Source organism: Schistocerca americana, chromosome 9 (genome assembly GCF_021461395.2).
Source record: "Schistocerca americana isolate TAMUIC-IGC-003095 chromosome 9, iqSchAmer2.1, whole genome shotgun sequence".
NCBI classification, from domain to species: domain Eukaryota; kingdom Metazoa; phylum Arthropoda; class Insecta; order Orthoptera; family Acrididae; genus Schistocerca; species Schistocerca americana.
The window spans coordinates 21,107,379-21,130,809 of record NC_060127.1 but is presented as its reverse complement, the minus strand read 5'-3'; the positions used below and the strand labels follow the sequence as shown (position 1 = coordinate 21,130,809).

The 23,431-nt window shown below is 42.6% G+C and overlaps 2 protein-coding genes across 8 annotated transcripts in view; both read right to left on the bottom strand.

The window, feature by feature from the left end:
• LOC124551368 (titin-like) overlaps positions 1–12,689 on the bottom strand; it is a 260,732-nt gene extending 248,043 nt beyond the window's left edge. For all 7 annotated transcript variants that reach the window (XR_006967830.1, XR_006967828.1, XR_006967829.1 and 4 more), the window contains exon 1: positions 1,820–12,689. Coding sequence is in view for 3 of the 7 variants with exons in the window: in XM_047126404.1 (XP_046982360.1) it covers positions 1,820–12,688 (10,869 nt within the window). In the remaining 4 variants the exon portion in view is untranslated. The remainder of the gene's footprint in view (positions 1–1,819) is intronic.
• A 16-nt stretch (positions 12,690–12,705) lies between these two features.
• Positions 12,706–23,431, bottom strand: part of LOC124551216 (mucin-4-like) — a 65,739-nt gene continuing 55,013 nt past the window's right edge. The window contains exons 6-7 of the mRNA XM_047126206.1: positions 12,782–18,567; positions 12,706–12,720 (exon numbers count right to left, since the gene is read on the bottom strand). Of these exons, the coding sequence (XP_046982162.1) occupies positions 12,706–12,720; positions 12,782–18,567 (5,801 nt within the window). The remainder of the gene's footprint in view (positions 12,721–12,781; positions 18,568–23,431) is intronic.

Sequence of the window (23,431 nt, the reverse complement as noted above, 5' to 3'; positions counted from 1 at the left end):
CATCAACACGATATTGACCTTTCCCGCAACTGGTAAACGGTCCATTTTAACACGGGAAATGTATCACGAAGCAAATACCGTCCGCACTGGCGGAATGTTATGAGATACCACGTACTTAAGTGTTCGTGACTATTACAGCGCCATCTATCACAAAGCTAAAAAAGTGGTCCAACTAAAACATTCATATTTCTTTATGTACTACATGAATATGTAATAAAGAATGGGGGTTCCTATTTTTTTTAAAAACACAGTTGATATCCATTTGACCTATGGTAGTGCCATCTATTGGACCAACCATAGTGCCATATGGTTTCCCCCTTCAAGCTAGACGAGTTTCGTTCTTTGTAGTTTTTTCGTTTGATGCTTATTTCGTGACATATTTGGCCCGGTCACTATCAACAGACCACCTGTGTACTTGTAGGTATATAACATGTAAGAAACATGCTTATGCAACTGCATTTTTCATTCTGTGTAATCGGCTGAATATCAGGATACACAACGATTTTGTTAAATAATTTTTTAAAAAATTCGGTATTTTTCAGCTTCACTTGATAATGGCCTAAGGCCAAAACTGCAACCATGAAATAAAGAAATTGTTACAGTCACTGGCGTAAATATGATGTCTTTTATAAAGTTCTACATGACTGTGAATCCCAGGTATATAAAGTTAATGGTAAAGTTTGTTGGACCCTTCACAATCAGGACACTAAATGGCATAATCCACGAGGATAACGTGCCAACCCACACTGCAGTTCACACCTGAAATGCCTCAAATAAAGTACAGAGCCCTGATTTGCCTACCCACTGCCCCGATTTTTCACCCACAGAACATATCTGGAAGGTTATGATACGACAATATTTTCATACCAGCTTTCTAAAAAATGGCTCTGAGCACTATGGGACTTAACATCTGAGGTCATCAGTTCCCTAGAACTTAGAACTACTTAAACCTAACTAACCTAAGGACGTCACACAAACCCATGCCCGAGGCAGGATTCGAACCTGCGACCATAGCTGTCGCGCGGTTCCAGACTGAAGTGCCTAGAACCACTCGGCCACACTGGCCAGCCCAGCTTTCTATCGGCAATCTTGATGGACTGACACAGAATGAGTTTCAGTCATGATAAGAAACTTCTCAACATGACAGACTGTTTATTTTCCATGACACAATGAATACAAAACTTACTCATGCCCTTGGGGGTTAAATGTCACAATAATAATGAGGATGAGGAATGAGCATCCGAAGCAAAAAGTCTAGTAAACATAGGCTCCAAAAAGGGTACCTTTAGAGCTATGAGCACTACTACATCTTCAATACTGTGAAATAAATCTCTTCTACTACAAGCTCTTTGCTTTACATTTTTTAAGAAGTGGCAGTATAAACCATCACAAGAAAAAAGCATGCAGTAAACCTGAGATCCAAAGTGCATACGTGACGAGCTATGAGCACTTTTTCATAACGTCACTATTCAAATTTCCGTGTGCAAGTCCAAAAATAGCTTTCTGAAGTAAGTAGATTTAAAACTCTGAAGCAACAAACAGGCAGACATCTCAATACTTTGAAAACTGAGGTTGTTCTGACTGGTCCCTTCTACGTAACACACACTGAAAACTACCTGCAACCAGTATATCGACTCAATCCATTATGTGGCAGTATCTCGATTCAATCCCCTATGTAGCCCTCATCATGCTCCAGATATTTGTATGTATCAAATCAGTGTGTGTGTGTGTGTGTGTGTGTGTGTGTGTGTGTGTGCGCAACTACAGACCACATTTACACTTATAGTCTACAATTCATATATCCAATTAATATACTCACTGGTATCTTCAGCAACTTGGGTATATCTGCCGTCGGCAGTCTTGGTGCCATTTTCTCAAGATTGCTGGAGTGTTCAGCTCTCGAGGATGTCGAGTCACCGAGTTCCATTGCTGAAGCACTCTGCTTCTGCTTTGGAGACAGAAGAGCTTTTTGCTTCGGGTTAAGCTTTTGCACTCTCACTTCCCGCTCTAGTATCTGCTCACCTGAGCTTGCCCGTTTCTGTCTGGCAGCTACCCTATCTCGATTATGGAGCGCTCCACTCTTAACTTCGAAAATTTCCAGTTTAGAATGTGTGCCATCACCACTCTTTATTTCACGGCTAGCTGCACTGCTGACATGCACCGATTTACTGACTTCTCCTGCCATCTTTGCCCCTTTAGCTGGAACCTGTTCCTTTGCCACTTTTCTTTCTGAGGAAGAAGTACTTACTTTTTCACCCTTCACAAGGGAAGCTTTAGATCGTTCAGAATGAGCTACCGATGTAACAGGTTGTTCTCTTGCAAGTGCTTCTTTGAGGATAGACTGCAGTGGTGACACACTTCTCTTGCGGGCTGACGATTCGTGTACACGGCTGTCACTTATTCCGGCTCTGGAGCCCTGGCGCTCTTTTGTTTCTGAAACTTCTGTTCCCTTCTGTTTGTTTGTGCCTCGTACGATTTCTTCAGATTCTATGACATCAAAATCTTGTGAATCTGAGAGTCTTCCAATACTTTGCACGTCATCGACAGATGACAGTGATCCCGTTTCCTGTTCACTTCTGACATCTATTATCACCGGTAACTGTGACATTAGGGTATGTTCAGATTCTTGTTTAGAAATCAGTGTCAAAAGATCTTCTGGCTCCCTCGTGTCCTCTCGATTTCCTTCTCCAATTTCCTCGAATGATGAGACCTCGTGCTTTCCACTTTCTACAACTGGTGCTTCCAAATTTGTAGGCAGCTTTTCTGAAGTTTCTTCACGTTCTTCACATTCTTTGGAAGATGAAGTTGCCACAGAAATTTCTGTAACTGATTCCTCTATTTTTACAGCAGCCGACACCAACTTCATTCCTTTGTCATCTCCAGTAGTTTCAGCTTCTGTACTCAATTTTCTATGTTTGTCCTTCACCTTATGTGGCGATGCCGGACGAGCAGTGACATTTTCCTTCTTCGGAGAGTCCTTTTGCACCAGTGGGTGTTTGCCTTTGGCAGTACTTGCCCCAGAGGCTCCTCTACCTTTTAATGGTAAATTCTCAACATGCATTTCTTCTTGTCTTTCAGAGTCTTTAACCATTGTAGCTTCACTGCGCGTCTGTAATTTTGGACGCTTATTCTTATCAGAATTTCCGTGCTGCACTTCAGTCTCGTGCCGTTTCTGAGCACTAGAAGTCGCACTTGTCTCTGATGCTCTTGTCACTTTTGGTGAGAGTTTCTCAATTTTCCCTCCATCTTCCTTTGGAACAGGAGAGGAAACTCTAAAGCTGCTCTTGCTTTCCAAGTCTTTAGAAAACTTCAGAGTCAATTTCTCCATTTTCCTTCCTTCTTCAATTTCTGCTGCAGGAGATGCAGAGGTTTCTCTCTGTTTCAACATTTTTTGCGAGGGTTTTTCTATTGCAATTTCATCGTCTTTTGTCTCTGTTGCCAAAACTGTGAGACATGCTTGTGCCGCTTTTCTTGTTTTTGATGAGGATTTGTCTACTTGGGGTTCTTCAGTTTCTGCTGTTGCTTCAATTGCTATGCTATCAGCTGACTTCAAGGGTTTTGTAATTACTTTTTCTGTTTTAACTATTTCTTTTGCAGTAGCATCAGTACTGGTAGCTTCCAACATTTTTGCCTCAGTCGTTACTTTCGGTGTTAACTTTTCCACCTTCGGTTCTCCCTCAACTGATGCTTCTGGAAGATTACTACTCGTCTGCTTTACATCTGCTACTTTCGCAATTTGTAGCAGCAGTCCGCCATCATTAGTTCCCACTTCCTTATTCTCTTCCTCTGCAAATGATACACTGGCCCCATCACTTTTTGGCACTTTTTTGTGAAATTTTTCAGTTTTAGATTCTCCTTGCAGACTATCATCTTTTGTAACAGGTGAAAAGTGACCTTTCACCTTTTTCAGTGTCAATTTTTCCACCCTCCCTTCCTCTCTTGACCTGGGTGAGTCAATATACGGTTCAGAATGTTTTCCTTCTCCTTGCTTAGGTATCTTAATGGTTAGTTTCTCTAATTTTGGTGACTGCCTGCATTCTTCAGATGGTTTTTCTGCTGGTATACTTATCTTTAACGCTACTTTCCCTCTCTTACTTTCTTCAGCAGATAGCTCACTATGAACAGTTTCCAGATCCACCGGTTTTTGATGTTTCGGACTGCTCCTTTCAGATTTCTCCGTTTTCAGACTTGCCACAGTATCGTCGGCTTTCGGTATTTTTATTGTCAGCTTCGGAACTGTAGGTTCTTCGGCACTTTTGTTCCCTGTACTTGCTGCAGATTTTGGAGAATATGTGGCTGGGTCCATGGGTGATTTTCTGCTGTCTCCATCAGAAGAGAGACTTTGCGTTCTCACTCTCAAGATTATTTTCTCTTGTGATGCTGAACTGTCTGTCTTCAACAGTTTTGCACTTGGCTTCTCATCATCACCTTTACTATCCTTGTCTATCGGTTCACTGTGAGATCTATCTCTTCTACGTTTTAGAGATGATTTTGTCGGTGAAGGGCTCCGCCCAGTTTCAGATTTTTCAAGTGCCTGGACTTCTGGAACACTGACCTTTGAAACAGAAGTGGAGATATTGCCATCAGAATCCACAGCAGCATCCTGTTTGTCTGCCTCAATAATAAGTTCCTTTGCCTGCTCTTTGATTTCCACATCTTTTGCAGGAATTGTTTTCACGGACTTACTTTTCGCGTCGTGAGATTCAGTTTTGCTGAGAGAAATCGCAGGTGTCCCCACTTCCTGTGAACTATCCAAAGATAGATCAATATCTCCAGTGGATTTTTTAATTTTGACAGACTGAGCTGGTTCAAGTTCTCGAGCAATTTCTTCCTTGTCATGAGGTTTTTTCGCTGACTTACCCTCCCCTTCTTTTTGACTACTCAGAGATGCATGACTGTCTGCAGCAGCTTTTTTATTTTCAGCAGCCTTATCTAATACAAAGTCTCGGGCATTTTCCTTCTTGTCAACTGGTTTCTTTCCTGACATATCTTCTTCCTGTTTGTTTTCAGTAACCTGATCCCGTCTGAGTTTTTGACCAACTTTCTTTTTGTCATCTGATTTCTTTATTAATTTGTCCTCCTCTTCCTGTTTATTCTCATTGCTCTCATCTGGTATTAGTTCTTGGTCATCATTTTTCTTGTCAACTCGTTTCTTTCCTGACTTATCCTCTTTCTGTCTCTTTTCAGTAGCCTGATCTTGTTCGAGTTCTTGACTAACTTCCTTCTTGTCAACCAGTTTCTTTCCTGATTCGTTGGCCTCTTCCTGTACGTATTCAGTGGTCTGATCTGGTCTGAGTTTACGGTCACCTCTTTTCCTTTCAAGTGGTTTCTTTGCTGACTTGTTCTCCTCATGTTCATTTTCAGTAGCCTGATCTAGTCTTAATTCTTGACCAACTTCCTTCTTGTCGACTGCTTTCTTTTTCATTTTCTCTTCCTCCTCTTGTTTATTTTCAGTAGCTTGATGTGGTCCAATTTCTTGGTCACCTTTTTTCCTGTCAAGTGGTTTCTTTACTGACTTTGCTTCTTCCTGTTTATTTTCAGTAGCCTGATATTGTCTGAATTCTTGACTACCTTCCTTCTTTTCAACTGGTTTCTTTCCCGATTTGTTCTCCTCTTCTCGCTTCTTTTCTGTGGTCTGATCTGGTCCAAGCTCCTGTTCACCTTTTTTCCTGCCAAGCTGTTTCTTTACTTTTTTATTCTCTTCCAGTCTATTTTCAATAGCATCACTTTGACTGAGCTCTTGACTAAATTCCGCCTTGTGAACTGGTCTCTTTCTCAATTTTTCCTGCTCGTCCTGTTTGTTTTCGGTGGTCTGACCTGGTCTGAGTTCTCGGTCACCTTTTTTCTTGTCTACTGGTTTTTTTACTGACTTTTCCTCTTTCGGTTTATTCACAGCAGCCTGATCAGGTCTGGCTTCTTGACTATCTTCCTCCTTGTCGACTGATTTCTTTCTCGATTTCTCCTCTTCCTCCTGTTTATTTTCAGTAGTATGATCTGATCTGAGTTTCTGGTCACCTTTGTTCTTGTAAGTTGGTTCCTTTCCTGACTTCTGCTCTTCTATTTTATTTTCAGTAATCTCATCTGGTCTGAATTCTCGGTCACCTTGCTTCTTATCAACTTGTTCCTTTACTGACTTAACTACTACTTGTTTATTTTCAGTAACCTGATCTGGTCTGAGTGCTTCACTACCTTCTTCCTCATCAAGGGGTCTCTCTATTGACTTGGCCGCCTCTTCCCATTTATTTTCACTGATCTGATCTGGTCTGAGTTCCTGATCACTTTTTTCCTTGTCAACTGGTTTCTTTACTGACTTACCCTCTTGCTGTTTATTTTCATTTGTCTGATTTTGTCCGAGTTCTTGACTAATTTCCTTCTTGTCAACTGTTTTCTTTCCCAATTTGTCCTCCTCTTCCTGTTTACTTCCAGTGGTGTGATCAACTCCGAGTTCTTGGTCACATTTTTTCTTATCAACTGGTTTCTTCACTGACTCACCCACTTGCTGCTTATTTTCAGTTGCCTGATCTTGTTCGAGTTCATGACTAATTTCCTCCTTGTCAACTGGTTTCTTTATCGATTTGTCCTCCTCTTCCTGTTTATTTTCAGTGATCTGATCTGGTCTGAGATCTTGTTCACCTTTTTTCTCGTCAACTGGTTTCTTTACTGACGTATTCACTTTTTGTTCACTTTCAGTAGTGTGATTTTCTCCGAGTTCTTGAATGACTTCCTCCTTGTCAATTGGTTTCTTTGTAGATTTGTCCTTCCCTTCATGTTTGTTTTCAGGGATATAATCTACCCTGAGTTCTTGGTTGCCTTTCTTGTTGTCAGCTGGTTTCTTTCCTGACTTACCCTCTAGCCTTTTTGTTCCAGTAGCCTGATCTTCTCCGAGTTCTTGACTAAATTCCCTCTTGTCAACCGGTTTCTTTTCCAATTTGTCCTCCTCTTCCTGTTTATTTTCAGTGGCTTGACCAGGTCTGATCTCTTGGTCGCCTTTTTTCTTGTCAGCCGGTTTCTTTACTGACCTGTCACCTTGCTGTTTATCTTTAGTAGCCTGAACTGGTCTTTGACTAACTTCCTCCTTGCTGACTGGTTTCTTTATCGATTTGCCCCCCTCTTCCTGTTTGTCATCACTGATCTGATCTGGTCTGACTTCTTTGTCACCTTTTTTCTTGTCAGCTGGCTTCTTTGCTGGCTTATCCTCTTCCTGTTTATTTTCAATAGCCTGATCTTTGAGTTCTTGATTAATTTCCTTCTTGTCAACTAGTTTCTTTCCCAATTTGTCTTTCTCTTCCTGTTTATTTTCAGTGGTGCGATCTGACCTGAGTTCTTGGTCACCTTTTTTCTTGTCGACTGGTTTCTTTTCTGGCTTATTCTCTTCCTGTTTATTTTCAGTGGCTTGTTCCGGTCTGAGTTCCTGAGAATATTCCTTCTGGTCTATCAATTTCTTTGCTAATTTATCTTCTTTCTGTTTATTTTCAGCAGTACGATGAGGTCCAAGTTGTTGAGCACCTTCCTTCTCATCAGCTGGTTTCTTCCCCAATTTATCCTCTTCCTGTTTCCTACTCACAGGCTCTTTAGTTTGTACAAAGCCTTTTTTATTTTTGGCCAACTGTGCTTGATCGAGTGATTCTTCTCGAGCAATTTCCTTCTCATTGACTGACTTCTTCCCAGACTTATCTGCTTTGCTTCCACTGTGTTCAAGTGATGAATCAGACTTTGTTACTGCTGTGTCAACTTGCTTACCAGTGCTCTCTGTATCCTTCAAAATTGAAGTATCTGTCAATTTCTCTTCACCCATCAACTTGGAATCCTTCATGTATGAATCTGTTTTCTTTTCTTGACCTTCATCTGATGGCAGAGCCTCCTCTAAGCTTACAACTTTCTTTAGGGTTTTTTCAGAGTGCTTCAGTTTCTCTTCAGTATCAACTTTGGGCACATTGTCCAACAGAAAACGCATACCCTCAGCTTTCTCAACTACAACAGAAGCTTCCGGCGAAGGTTTTAACACTTCTAAAGCCTTTTCATCACCTGTGGTGACTTCCTCATGTTTGTCAACAAATTTCAAGTCATCACTTGTTTCATGAGAATCAGTATCTTCTTTTTCATCACTTTTTTCAGTCACAACACTTTCCTGTAGAAACTTTTTCCCTGCAAATACCTTCAACACACTAGGCTTACCTTTCACTACATCTGCTTTTTCATTCTTTGTGATGGTTATCGTCTCTGTCTCATTTGTGGTCTGTTTCTTATCTTTAGTAACACAGGCGTCTGTATTTACCATAAGTGGGCCAGATGCTGAATGTTTAACCTCAGCATGTCTCAACTTAAAATCTCCTTTGTCATCATACTTTGCTTCATCAGATTTCTCATCAGACTTTGAGACATTGTCATCTTCCTTTGTTTTCAACACTGTCTCTTCTATTTTACTTCTTTCACCTTTCTTTTCCTCTAATTTAGTTTCAACTTTAACTTTCTCTGCAGCATCCTTCAATCTTTCTTTATTCAAAGACTCCTTTGAAGACAACACGGCAGTTACATCCTCTGACATCTTCACCGATTTCTCTTGACCACCACAAATGTCTTCAGGTTTGGTCTTCATCCTGTCCTCAACAGCTGTCGTGTTGGTCGCTTGAGCATATTCAGTTATTGTTTCTGTTTCTTTGGAAGTCTGTGGCTTTCCCTTGAGAGCTGCAAGATTTGTTGCAGGCTTTGTTGCTTCACCCCTCACACTATCTGGAACTAACTTTTCTTCCTCTGTTTTGGGCAGAAGCTTCTCCACTCTTTCTGTCTCAGTTAACTCATGAAGATCAGAAACCCCTTTTGAAGCAACTGGTTTCCAGCTTGACACTGAAGACCCTGTTATTTGCCGTTCTTTCACACTAGCACCTTGCTCTGTTTCAATTTTCTTAGCAGACACCTCCGGCACGACTTTATGTGAAACGTCCTCTGAACAGACAACAAGAGTTTCTGATGTACTTATTTCTGAACTACCCCCGTCCTTAACCAAAGGCATCCCCTTATTATCTATTTTGCTTGTAGATATAACATTCAGATTTGCCAGAGAAGAAATTAACTCTGGATCTTTTGAGCCTACAGTTACACTCAAAGAATCTTCTTTAATGGCAGCTGGTATTTGACTCTCAGTCTTGTCTTCTTTCTCTCTTTGCTCCTTTGAGCCATTCTTCTGTTTAATTATTTCTTTTTCACCAGTTTGTGGTTTTCTCTGTTCTGATGGTGACAAAACGGGTGGTCTTACTGTTAGAGAAACATTATCAAGCTTCTCAGAAACTTCTGTGGTTTGTATAACTGAGTTGTTTTCAACTCTGTCTACAGAATCTGTGCTGAGAGCTTTCACCAATGACAGACTTGCTTTCTCCTCAACAGTATCAGACTTAGTTTCTGTTTTCTTTTTGGAGGAAGATTCCACCTCTTCTTTTTTGTGCAGTGCAGCAGATTTTAATTCAGAACTGGGCACTGATGCTTTAACCTGTTTTGGAACAGATGTCTGTTTTTCTTTGGCCATTTCAGTATCAGAACTTTCAGATGAAATTTTCCCCATTTTGCTTGCATGTGATATTGTTAGAGGATTTTCCTTTACTGATCCAGACTTAAGAACACCTGGTTTTGATGACTGAGGCATCTGAATCTTTTCATGATGCCCTTTTGGTTTCAATTCAAGTTTAGGTACAGTTGATTTTACCTCTGTGTAAATTGGTTTTTGCTTCCCTTCAATTACTTTAGTGCCAGAGATTTTTGGCAATTTTTTTTCTGTTGCATCTATCGCTGGTAAGGTGCTAACATTTTCTTTGGCAGCGAAATGACTAATTTCACTTTTCCGTGCCACCATAGCCCTCTTTTGCTCCACAGGCACAGCATCAGTTTTTAATTCAGACCCAAATATTTTTTCTTTAGTTGCATTCTGAATTGCTTCCATTCTCACATCCATACTCTTTTGTGGAATTTTTTCAATAGTTTGGGCTGGTAACACACTCAATTTTTCCATGGTGATAGCAGACCTAATTTCAACTTTGGTTGGGGATGCTGGCCACTTCTCTTCTTGTGATTGTTCAACTGATTTTAATTCAGCTTCAGGAGCAAGCGATTCAGTTTTTGGTGGCAATGGTTTTAGATTAGCTTTAGCTTCTCTATCAGCAGGCCCTGATGGAATTCTCTCCACTTTACCTGTTGGAGACAGAGTACTCAGTTTTTCTTTAGCATCTGCAGAATGACTTGCTGTTTCTTCCAGTGAAAGAGTCAGCTTTCTACCTGTAGGATGAGCACTATGTTTCATTTCAGCTTTGATAACAGTGTCCTTTGCTTCTGTTGCTGGCAATGGCTCTCTAGTTTCTTCTTTCATTTGCACATTCTCTGTTTCTGGAGGACTTTTATGTGATTCATTAGCTTGCACTAGTGTGCTCAGCATTTCCTTCTTGGCTCTGGAATTAATTTCAGTTTCCTCCTTCACAGACTGAACACTGAGCCTCATTTCAGGTCGTTTTATTGCGTCTTTTGCTTCCACAACAGCAGCTTTCTGCAGCTTCTCAACAACTGTTTGCTTTCTTTTCAAAGGCTCAGTTTTCTGTTCCACTATCTGAGGGAAACATTGTTCTGCATGAATCGTGCTAGCCTTTGGTTCAGTGTGCCTTGGAGGTGCCTTTGGTCCATCTGTGGAACATTTACGTTCAGGTACTGATGCTGAAGTTTCACATTTTTGTTTGACAGATGTTACCACTGAAGTAATTTTCCTGCGGTCTGTTTCTTCAGATGATTCTCGAGTTGGTTCTGGAACAATCTCCTTAGGTTGACCCGCTCCTGCACTCACTGTTTCAGCTTCACTTACTTTTGTGTCACGTTTACTAGATCGCTCTGAAGCCTTTGATTTAACATCTGCCTCAGATGGTGAAGTTCCTGTTTCATTGTCATTCTGTGGCATTGGAGTTTTCTCCTTGTTTTCTTTCGGACCCTTTTCTGATTTCTCCTTTGATGTCACCTTTACTGTCTCTGGCACTTTTCTATTATCAGAAGGAGCATCAGAACCCTCAGTATTCTTTTCTTTTACTACAGCGTGCTCTTTCTTATCTCCAAGAGTTTCTGAGATAATTTTTAAATTTGATTCAGGATCCTTCTTTTCAGCTACAGCCTTTTTAACCACTTCTTCAACTAATGGAGATATGTCTTCAAACACCGCCACACTTGACTTCGTTTTGTCTTCCTGTCTCTTGCTGTCAATCAACTCTGGTTGCATTTTACCAGCTGATTTAGAAATGTCTGTCTTTGAGGGTTCTGTCAACATAATGTCTGTATTATCCATTGCAGAGGGTTGTATATTTTGTGATTTTTTTGACACAGCTTCATCAGTTTCTTTTGCACCTGCCACTGAAAGTTTTGTTTTTTTAGATTCCTTACTTTCAACTATTGGAGAAGAGACATTTGCCTGCTTATTAAATGCTGACATTTTCTGCAAAACATCTGATTCACTCTCAATTACAGTTGACGGTGGTTTCCTTTTACCAATAGTTGGTGATGCTTCCAATGAACTTGTGGAAGGGCGATCTATATCTACAGTGACCTCACTGGTCTCCACTTTATCCTGCTGTGATGTTTTATCCTTCTCTTTACTGATACTTGAAGCTGGGAGTACAGAACTAATTGTGCCGGATTTATTTACTGCAACTTTTTCAGGAAGCTGACTTTTTGCCTTCGGCACACCATCGGTTTTTTGTTTCTGTTCCAAAGGCAGTAATGCTTCGGAGACAACTGGTGCTCCTTGTATGCCCCTACCTTCCAGTAAATCAATGGAGGACTTAGGTCCAGGACTGGTCGAGATGTTTTCGCCCTCTTCTGTTCCTTTACTCCCTTGTACACTCTGAATTTTTTGAGATGAAGTTGCATCTACTTTGACAGATTTCTCAACCAACTTGTATGCAAAGTCTTGAGAAATTTTGTCAGAGACCTTTTCTTCAATTGATTGGCCATAAGAGCTTGATTTCTCTGAATATATTTCAGAAAGCTCTTCAGAATCCTGTGACTCCTCATCACCATAAGCATCCATCAACTGTTTCAGAGCTCTGGGTGCAACAATAGAGGGCTTTTGTTTATTTAAAAATGATCCTGTATTTGCAGCTGATGTACTTTGAAGCCTTTCTGCATCAGCTGTCGGCAGCTTTGTAACAGATGGCTCTACAACTTGTGATTTGAACGGAGATTTCTTAGTTACTGAGTGGTGCTCTGTTCTACTTATTTCAGCAGTAACAATTTTCTTTTCCTTGGACAAGCTTTCAAAAAGTTTCTCTCCTTTTACAGTAACTTGTGGTTTTACAATGGTAGTGGCTTTTCTGTCTGTAACATTTTGTGATATGTCCAGACACACAGGGTCCACATCAGCTGGTTTTGTTTCAGTGACTGTTGAAGGAAGAAACTGTTCCCCCATAGCTATTTCCTCCAGTGCATCTTTTTCTTTAAAAACCTTGCTGACTCCTGTTTCCACACCAGTCTTAAGCTCCTTGGCAGGTGATGTTACTAGAGTTTCTGGTTTTTGGGTGAGACTGGCTGTTTCAGTAGCTTCTTCACTAGATACCTGTTGAGTATCACATTTTTCTGAGGAATCTTTCAAGTCTTCCTTCAAGAACTTACTCTGCGACTCTTTTTCGACACCTAACACTGAAGGGGTTTCCAAAGTTTTCTGCTTCATTCCAAACATCTGCACCTTCACAGTACCTTGTGCTTTGGGCACAGTTGAGACCACTTTTGCTACTTTTGCACTATCACTGCCTTTAACACTGACCCCATCTCCCGCACTCTTCCGCTTCTCAGCAGTTTTAATACAACTCGGCTGAGAGAGTGAGGGTGCAGCCTTAGATGGCGACGCCTGTTTCTCCTTAAATGAGAATTTCACATCTGACTGCTTGGCAGCTGCTGTGTCACTGTGTAAACTACGGATTGATGGCTTCTTAGCACCACCACCTACTTCTGCAAATCTCTGCACATCTGGCTTTTCTTCTCGTGCTGCACTGGCCGAGAAATCAGTCATGGATACAGACTTTTTTAATGGCGAATAACTTTCTGGCACAATTTCTTTCATTTCTGGAACTGAAGGGCTTTTACGGACCAATACACATGACGGCGTACTTTTTTTCGGTACATATGTGCCAATTTTTTTGTCTACAGACAGCTGACGTTCACCGCTCACTTCCGTCCTCTCTTCTGTGGGTTCTTTCTTTCCGAAATTTATTTTCTGGCTCTTGTCGCTGCCCCCAACAGGTTTAGTGACAAGCCCCTTCAGTGCTGAGGAGGCCCCTGCGCTAGTGTTTCCAACAGACTGGAAAGGAAGATTTGTTAACTTTTTCTTTTCTGCCAAAGAAGGTGGAGTCCCAAAACTTATTTTCTTCACCACTGGCGTTTGTCGAGTTTTATCCACTGCTGACTTAAGACCTTGCGGTTGCACAGGTGGTAATCTACTTGGAGCCGGACTCAATGATAACTGGCCACTCGGTGGTACCGAACCCTCAGGTGGTGGCACTTTTGATGAGGTCTGAACCTGTGATGTTTTAGAGGGTGAACCACTAAGAGGTAACTTTAAAACACCACTAGATGATGGCTTTACATGTTGCTCGGTTTGTGTTCTTCTGATCTGTTCTCGAAATGGAGGAACCTTGACAGCCATCATCCCTACTTGTGACGACTGCGAAGCTCCTGTCGATGACCTCGAAACCTCTTTCTTCACAGTTACAGACGAGCTGCTGTGACTCTCTGTTGCTCGTTTGGGTACAGAAGGGCTAGAAGGGGTTTTCACCACTTCAGGCCTACCTACCACTTTTAATTTTGGAGTCGTCTGTGCTGTAGTGGGTTCAGCTTTACCTTGCACTTCCAACTTTGTAGTCGTTTGTGAAGTTGTGGGAGTTCCAACAGTTGCTTTTGAAGATGAGGCATCAGATGGAGTCCTCCGAATACCAATTTTCTGGATCTTTGTTTTCGCATCCGCACTCAGTACAGCAGAAGGTGAAGACCCACTGATGTGAACTGATTTCAGCTTTGTTTCTGAAGTTGGCATGTCCATTTTCTGACCTCTTCCCTTGCCCAAATCTGTTATAGAGGCCAAATTCTTCTCTGCCGCAACAGCTGCCGAGTTATTTTCCGGCATTTTCTTCGGGACGCCAAGTCTCTTCATGTCTACATTTGCAGGTTTTCGCATCTGTGGTGAAGACGTCAGTGGAGCAGGCATCTCAACTTTTGTCTCCTTCACAGCAGGGCCTGAATTGTCCCTAATAGGCTGCATGCGTTGAAGTGTCTTCTCTGCCACAGACGGTTCCACCGTAGCTTTTTTCAACACTTCTTGACTGGCTGCTGAGACTGCACCCTTGCCGACTGCTTCATGAAATGAGCTTTGTGCAGATGTTTCCTTCTGGCTTTCCAAATTCTCCTGCTGTGGGGCAGGCTTCACCTCAGCTTGACTTTGTAATTCAGTTTCAGAATTAGTGTCATTTTGAGCAGACGTGGCAGCTAATGAATCTTCACTTTGTTTCTGCTTATCCTCTTTCACTTTTACACTCTTCCCTGAGGTACAATCTTTCGAGCTCTTTTCCAGACGGGAGTCCTGCCCCACAGCCATTTCGACAGGTGCGACCACCTTCATACTCTCCTCCGACTTTTCTGGCATCATCTGCATTTCCACAGTGTTACCTTTTGAGTCATCTTTAACAGTGTTGTCTGGTCCCTCTGTTTGCTCATCTTTTAGGCCTGAAAACCTCTCTCTTTCACTTCCTTCAGAAGATGGGGCCATAGAAGAATCGAACTGCTTCTCAGCTTGAGGCTCCTCTGATGCAGGCTCTCTTTTCTGCACTGCAGTTTCCTCTAAAGGAGGATGAGATACAACTTGACTGGCTGGAGCTCCAATGGGCAACTCACTTCTTGGTGTAACCTCTCTGTTCACTATGTCACCTGAATTGGCTAATTTTGATTCTGAGGAAACAGCTGATTTTGGCACACTACTGGCATGGGCAGGTGCCAATGGGGAAGTCTGGCAGTCATCTTTCCTAGTCTTGAGTACTCTAGGCGTAGGATCTGAAATGGGCTGCTCTAAATTGACATCGGCCTTTACAAATGGCACCTTTCTCTTCTCGGAGTCCTCGGCAAGGTTCTGATCTGCAGGGAGGCGTTCACCAACAGATGAATTTTCTAACCGTTGTGTGGAACAGACAGAAGTACTCGCTTTGGTGGCGCTTTGAAGGAGAGTTACTTCTTTAGCCTCAGTATCAATTTGGACCCCGGCACTATCCTCCACCGATTTCTCTCCCTCAGAAGGGATATTGTTCTTCTTTTCCTCTATGGGAGAGCTAGTGTTTTCTGTTTGACATAAACTGACATACTCGTCAGCTGCAGGTGGTGGTGAGGCAGTTTCACGAGTTGCTATTTGTGGAGAGTCTCTGCTGTCACTGTCAATTCCGATGCCCGGTTCTTCGACTGCTGGAGCGTTGGATGAAACAGGCCTCAGCTTAGCAACTGGCTTCGCTTCTGGTAAAACAGATTTTAATGATTGCAGTTCCGAAGAGGTTTTTTGCAAGTCATCTTGTGAGGGCTCAACACTAGGAACAGTTTCTGTCAATGGAGCAGAGGGCTGCGAGACCTCGGTGCTGAGATTTGGATTCTGTTTGCCATCTCCATCAATTACACTGGCAGTTGTATCCGATTTTGAAGCTGCGCTGCTTGTATCACTAGGTGTGTGTCTACTATCCACCTTAGTTTTTGGAACTGCAGCTGAAGATTTATCTACAGTTTGCAAGTTAGTTGCACTTGGTGATTTCACCTCAGTTTCTGCAGACTGCAAAATGCTCATTTTTACCTGGTTCGATGAAGGACCGGGCTCATCTGATTCTGCAACACTTTCCAATTTTTCATCTGATGACTGTTTATATTCTGGTGTTGTAGACGGTTTTGCTGGACTCTGGAGTTCAGCCCCAGCTTCCCCCAACTGTGGCTTAGCCAGAGAGGAGGAAAGAGAAGTGTGTTTTTCTACTGGTGGCAACGGAATGTCATATGGAGCCAAGTCAAAGGGACTAGATAGCCGAGATAGTACCTTCCCTTCTGTTTGAGAAGAAGAGTTTTCTGCCTGTGAGGTTCTACCTGTTGGCGATCTCTCTCCCTGTTTTACAGTTGCTGAACTTGGCTCTGTACCCTCCCCAGTTTCTCCTGGTATGGGAATCTCTTCTACAGACACGTTGAGCGACGGGACAAGATCCAGTGACAGTGAAACATCTTTCTTTCCAGAAACCGGCTTTTCTGGTGGAAGAGGAACGCTTGCAACATCAGTGACATTAGGAAAAGTAGATTCTGAAGCAGGTGGTGGAGCAGCTTGTACCTTAAGTTCACGAGGTGCTGGAATGCCGGCAGGCAAAGGAATTTCAGATACTTCAATTGTTTCCACAACATTTTCCAATTTTTTCTCAGGGGTTTGCTCACTACTTCCAGTAACTCCAGTCCTATGGGTCTCATTCTCATCAGTGTGTTCTATTTCCCTTTTATTCTGCTCTGAGGGATCTCTGTCAGAAGCTCCGGGCTTCAATGCCTCAGGCTCTTCTGGTTGATCTGTAGCCTTTTTCTTCTGGAAGGTGGATGCTCTCTCAGGTAATCTTGCTGCAGATTGTGCAGAGCTGCCACTTTCACCTGTCGGGTGTTCCACTGTTTTCTTCAGACCAGTTTTTGACAAGGTGAATGAAATCGGTTTATGCGAAGCGGGTAGTTCTGGCCCCTTCACAGAAAATCTCGGTGCCGGTGAAGGCACTGTACTACTGTGTGCAGACACTGGTGGCTGAATGGTTGAAACCTGAGGTCGTGGTGAGGGCACTGGAGGCCTAGCTCTATCTGTAGGTACAACCGCCACTTTTGCTGCCGACTGCACATTTTGTGAAGTTTTCGATAAAGTTCCCTGCTCAGGAGGCAGCGGTATCGACAGCAAGGGCACTGTAGGCCCGGCAGCAGTTTCACTGGACAGGCGCCGCTTCACTTCTGATGGTCCACTACAATCTTCCACAGTCAGAGGCCTCTTAGAAGGCAGCTTTAGTACGCCTGTAGCTTGCGGATTTAATGTGGCTCGTTCTGAAGGAGATTCTGTCCTCTGAACATGAGGTTGTGACCTAGCGAGTGAGCTACTGCTCTGGGAAGCTCCCTGTGCCACCTGTGGCTTCCCTGCAGCATTTCCTCGATTCTCTCCATCTATTCCGCCACTCCCTTTGTGCCTCACGTTACCTGAAACTCCAGGAACTTTGATGTCGCTTCTTGAACTTCCAACAGGTGAAGACAACTTTGCATAAGCTTCCGAAGTTTCTCGTACGCCAGAAGGCCCAGCACCATGGTGCCTCGTGCCGGCCTCTGTAGACGAAGGGCCAGCTCTGGTGCCAGACGGAAGTTTGTGTGCCGAAGAGCTGCTAGATATCCCGGCCCCACCCTGACCTCTTCCAGATGATGTAGTAGACGTACTAGAGACCCCAGACCTCGGTGTAGACGGTACATCTCCACTTCTGCCTTTGCTTCCTGTAAACTGTCTGTTGCCACTCGAAGACACATTGTCTCTCTTAACTACTGATGACGAGCTCTGTGAAATACGACTATCTGGGCTCGATTCTCCAGTACGTGGCCTCTTTCCTGTAGAGCACTCGACTTGGCTGTAATCCTGAACTGATTCTACAAAATCTCTCCTCCGACCCGAACTGCTGGGCTGCTCCTGAAGTGCACTGCAGATCGCACTATCTTGCCGGTTACTGGGCCTTGTTCTTAACAATTCAGTCTCACTGCTTGGTTCGGCCATCCTCCGCACGATCTCTCCTCCTTCGCTCGATTCTGCCGCCGCACTCTGCACCACCTCATCCCGGCCGACTCCACTGGGTTCTGCTACAGTATTCGATACATCTGGCACCTCTGGCATCCTGACACTGCTTACAGAAGGCTCGCTCGGCTCAGCGGCAATCCGTACTACGTGTTCGCTACTCTCTGTGACCGCTTCGTGGGATTCTCTTCCACCATAGTGCTCCAATGAGCCGTCGGAATCGTGTCTGCTCCTCGATTCTGTGGCGGACACCTCAGACTGAGTGCATTCGTCTCCCTGAGTGTCTCCAGCTCTGCCGGTGTCACTAATCTCTTCTCGAACCAATTCGGGGACCCTCATCATTCCTCTCGGTATTCCAGACTGCGTACATTCTTCTGCCTGCGGAACTTCGGCATTCGTGTTTACTGCCGCATCTACGTCCATCGCTCTCGACTGTGTACACTCGTCCGCCTGGGCCGATTCAGAGATTCTCACAGAAGGTGTGCTAACAGCATTCAGGCTATCAGCAGAACTGCTTCCTGGCGCACCCTGTGCAATACCGGACTGGCTGCATTCACCAGTTTCAATCTGCTGTGCACCGAGTTCGTTGTCTCGTGTCCCTGACTGGGTGCACTGACCATCTCGAGTCTCAGACGTTGGCAATTGCTGCACAACATTCTCATCTCTCGTACCTGAGACAGAGTTATCAGACTGTCCTGGCAAAACTGATATGTACACTTCTTGGCTCTGTCTAAGTGGTCGCTGGACAATTCCTAAAAAGAAAAAAGAAGAGAATGACTACAATTACAATATGTAACATTATAGGAGTGTTTTTAATACTGGCACTGTACTGTTCGCTAAACAGAAACTTGTTATCAACAGACTGGAAAGAAGACTTAAAGAGTACAACTGGGCAAAGTGAGGTGTGAAAAAGTAACACAAATATACTTGGCTTCAAGATTTAGGTTATAAACATCAACAGATTGGTTCTTCTACAGAAAGTGCCACGTCCTGCATAGAAAAGAAAGTTAATTTACTTGAAGCCTCAATAACTCTTGTTCTTAATATTTGTGACCAACTGGAATCATTTGCAGCCAAAGTGTCATCTACTTGAATAGCTGTGAATGTCTTCTGAACCTCATTAACCATTAACTACATCATTCTCTTCCTTGCATAACATGACGCGAAACTTTTCCGGGAGGCGGGGGGGGGGGGGGGGGGGGGGGGGGGGGGGGTACCGAATTGAAGAAAACAGCATATTCAATTTGTCTAACCTAGCAACTTGAGCATGCTTTACTACCTCATCCTTCAGTGGAAGCCTGACAATTATGTAGTCACAGGCAGTTCAAAAGTAGTTCCTCACTGATGAAAAGGAGAGAGATTTATCTGTAACCCAGAGACCATTCACTATGTTTGAAGTCTGAATGCCAATAACTTAACTCATCATTGCTTCTTTGATTCTGAATCAAGCAGTACTCAACTTCAAGCAATGATGAGCTTTCGACAATTTTGGGCTTAAAAAACTTGGTGAACAACTGTTTTAGTAAATGCATTAGAGGTTCTAACAAAAAGTGAATTTGGGGGGGCAAAGACTGACGGGCAGCATTCAATTTGTCAAGTACAAGAATAGTCATGTGAAGGGAAGTGCAAAAGGCACTGTTCAAGTTTGATGACAGGAACATAAACAATTTTTCCTCGCGTGCTGTAGTAGAAGTCTTACTTTTTAGTACAGGTTTGTTACATTTAGAAGAATATGCTACTCTTTTAGGAGCATGTGTGGAATCAGAATCAAGAATTCTCTTCTTCTGACACTTTTTGGATCCACTTTGTCCAACGCTAGGTATTCTGAAAGTTGTCAAGCTTGTGGAAATGTTTTGGGTACATAATATTGTAGTGATTTGAGAATTGCTGTGTAAACTATAGAACCACTCAGCCTTCCACCATCTCGAACACATGATATTATGGATATGAGTGTGGGATGGCACAATCCTACCTACTGTGCATCACGTTTGGGTGTGCATGTTTAAAATCAGTTGTGGGAAGAAAGTAGACGCGGCGGACGAACGGCACCAACAATTACCTGTTGGGCAATCCATAGATGTTTTAGTGAGTGTGTGAGGAAGAACCGCGAAGTTTATATGTAGCTCTGTGCTTATTGGGTTGTTGACTATTGTTATTAAAACAAAGACAGTTGAAAAAGAGCTCTTAAAAACTTTTGACATAACCTTGCTATAGGTAAGACTTATTTTCTGATTTATGTTAAAAGACAGTTGGCTTTGATACCATAACTTTTCTTAACTGTAATTTAATTTGTTTCAGACATTCAACTGTAGGAGGGACTTACCAGAAGTTATATTTTTATGCTGAAAGTGAGAGTTTTATTGTGTATGACAGTCAAATACATCGTTAACTGACGAAAACCAAATTTTGTATATCTACTTATATCATAAGTAGAAAGAGTCTAAAAATTCCTGTACCAAGCGTAATTCGACAGAAGAAGAAGTCATGAGGGTTTCCAGCAGCTGGCTATCCGGTAAAGTGACTGCAAATTCCAAGTAAGTCACCTCGTAAAGAAGTGGAAGGTGGTTTGGGAGGATAAACCGAAATAACACAGATTCACACCCACACTTTAAGTCAGAAACGTAAGAATGTGGGGACTTGTAGGAAAGGACTGAGAAAACAGGAATTTTAAGTGAAGAATGAGAAAAGAAGCTGTTACATGTTGCCATAGAAGACAAGGGAATTACTCTGAGAAATTAGAACAAGTTCAAGTATCCAACGGAGCAAAATTTAAATGGAAAAATGGTGAAGAAATGAAAAATTCACAATGATAAAAACAGCAAAGATGATTTCGACGTATTTGTCTAAGAATATGCATAGAACACTTCAACCAAGAAGATCCAGAGTGGGCAGTATACAGCTCTCACACAGACCGCAGTGATGCAGAAACCAACAAACATCTGACGCCGCCGGCACCAGATGCTGTTCACCACTGCTGACCTGCCTCCACATCCACTCACCTACACACTGTGAATTCTAGGCTGGGTGAGCACAAAACAAAACTTGATTACTTTAGTAAGAAGTTGTAGAAGATACTGTTGAAAGCAAGAGTTTTATTGTGTATGAAAGTAAAATACATCATGTTGTGTACATAGTTCCGCGTAGTCAGCGCCCCGCTAAGCACGACAGCGCAGGCGCAGCGCTCGTCCGTCTCCGCACTACGAGATGGCGCTGCCTTAGAGACGGACCAAATTCTGCTTCCACCGATCAGCGTATTAATATGTAATGCAGCCAATGAGATTGGTGCTAACGTAGAACCTTTTCTCCTCGCGGATCCCACTTCCACAGTGATACCTGAACACGCGAGGTATTGTAACAAGTGTACAGACCTCCGATTAGTCAGTCTGCATTAGTCTGTACCAGTCTACATTTGTCTGTACCAGTCTATAGTCAAGTTTCAGTCTGCGCCTAATAAGATTACCATATTCCTGTACATAGCCATGAAAACAAATGTATAGACACTTTGTCAAGTACCAGAGATATGTGAGAATAAGATTAATGTACCAAGACCAAAGGAACTTCAGATTGTCAATTGTAAACAGCATCCAGAATCAAGTTACGTAATGTGTATGCTTTTTATTATTTTAATAAATGTGTGTGAAAATTAATCAAGTTCTGTTTAAAGTTGGTCACCGTCAATCTGCTACTCTAAGCGTGCAAGTGGCATTTTTATCGTCTGACCTAACGGCAGAAGATAAACGCACCACGATAAGACCGCGAGACATATTGCTGACACTCGCCTACTTCGTTAGAGCGACAAGGCAAATAATCTGATGTGTGTACCGAAGGTCTTACAGTATGCACACCACACATCATTAACTGACGAAAAACCAAAGTTTGTATGTCTACTTATGAAATAAGTAGAAAGAGTCTAAAAATTCCTGTACCTAGCGTTATTCGATGGAGAAGAAGTCAAGAGCGTTTCCAGCAGCCGGCTATCCAGTAAAGAACAGTGGCTTCAAATTCCAAGTAAGTCACCTCGTAAAGAAGTGGAAGTGGTTTGGAGGAATAAACCGAAATAACCCAGATTCACACTCACACTTTAAGTCAGAAACGTTAGAATATTATTTCCTCCTTGAAGAAAGAACGAAGCGCATCCCACTGATCCTGTTGTCTATAAAACATCTGCCTAAAGATAACCACCTGGTACATACATGCTTCAGAATTTTCTTTGCTTCTTTACCGCACAAGTTCTGAAATTTCTAAAAGCATTATTTTCTTTTGACACTCTGCTTTAAGAAATAAAATATACCAAGGATCTCATCCACTGTAATGGTAATCTTCCAGCTCCTTTTCAACTGCAAGATTAATCAGATGGCAAACGCAACCTATGATGGCAATACATGGTTTAACTTCCTTCAGATGTGCTGAAACACCATTTTTGTGTCCTATCTCATATAGCTGGCCGTCCATTACTTTCCTGAGGGGCCGCTGCAGACACGAAAGGGTTACGATGTGCTCCCACACAATATGACGATCCTCCCTTGTGCCGGATCCTCGACATTGAGTATGCCTGCCCTCACATTCTGGTGCAGAACATCTGACCACTGTTGCACCAGAATGCCCCACAAATCTGGATACTGCACGATTAGACCGACCGTCGAAATTGACGCTAACAGTGAGGTCCCATTCACACAAGTATGCGGCACCTCCATGTCCTTCACAGTGACCACTCGACACCTTTCTCTGTTCGTAGTCCTTGCATGCCCTACAGGCCTGGCAACAACCCTAAATACAAAAAACACTAATGCACTCTGTTGGCTGTTCTACGTGTCATAGACAATTTTAACTCTACTCATTTACATATTGTCGACGGCGTGCACATGCGGAAAGTTACGTTGACAACAGACTGTGTCTGCCGGGTGTCTCACATTTTTTGTCAGGCAGTGTACTATTAAGGGTGAGTGAACTGTAGAGATAAGGGGGGCAGAAGATTACATATCAGAAGCAGTCTTTGGCAAAGCTACGCAGATTCATAACAATTCTAGTGATGAAGTCTCAAGTTTATTCAAACAAAATTTGACTGAATAGTGTTTAGAAATGAACAGCACACTCACGATGTCTTCCCACCATTAACGATTCCGCACATAGTCACAGAATGTACAAAAAGTGCTTAATATCATTCTTGTGAACCTTTATGTTCTGTGGAATCCTTATATTAGACACAAGCAATTTCACTTGAGAAAACTGTAAAATTGTGAGACAGAATTGCTGCTCAGTACTACTTTTTACTTTCAGCACACAAAAATTTCAGTACTGCCACAGGCACACACAACTGCAGTGTCCTAACTGTCCTTTCCCATTATTATTAATGATTCCGTATTACAACATTTCCCACATTTTAAGTTTCCTTTGATGCTATTATGAACTTTAACACTGGTTTTCATACAGATACCTCCACACAGTGCTTCGTATTCCTTTTCAAAGTCAGCCTCGAAACAAAGCAGAAAATGCAGACTATATGCAAAGTTATTGATCGTGTAAAATAACATTAGCGTGGCAAGCGTGATTTTCACTGTCGGTGTGTCGGGTCACTGCAGCCTGTATTATAGGTTGGCAGTGCTTGAAAGGGTAGTA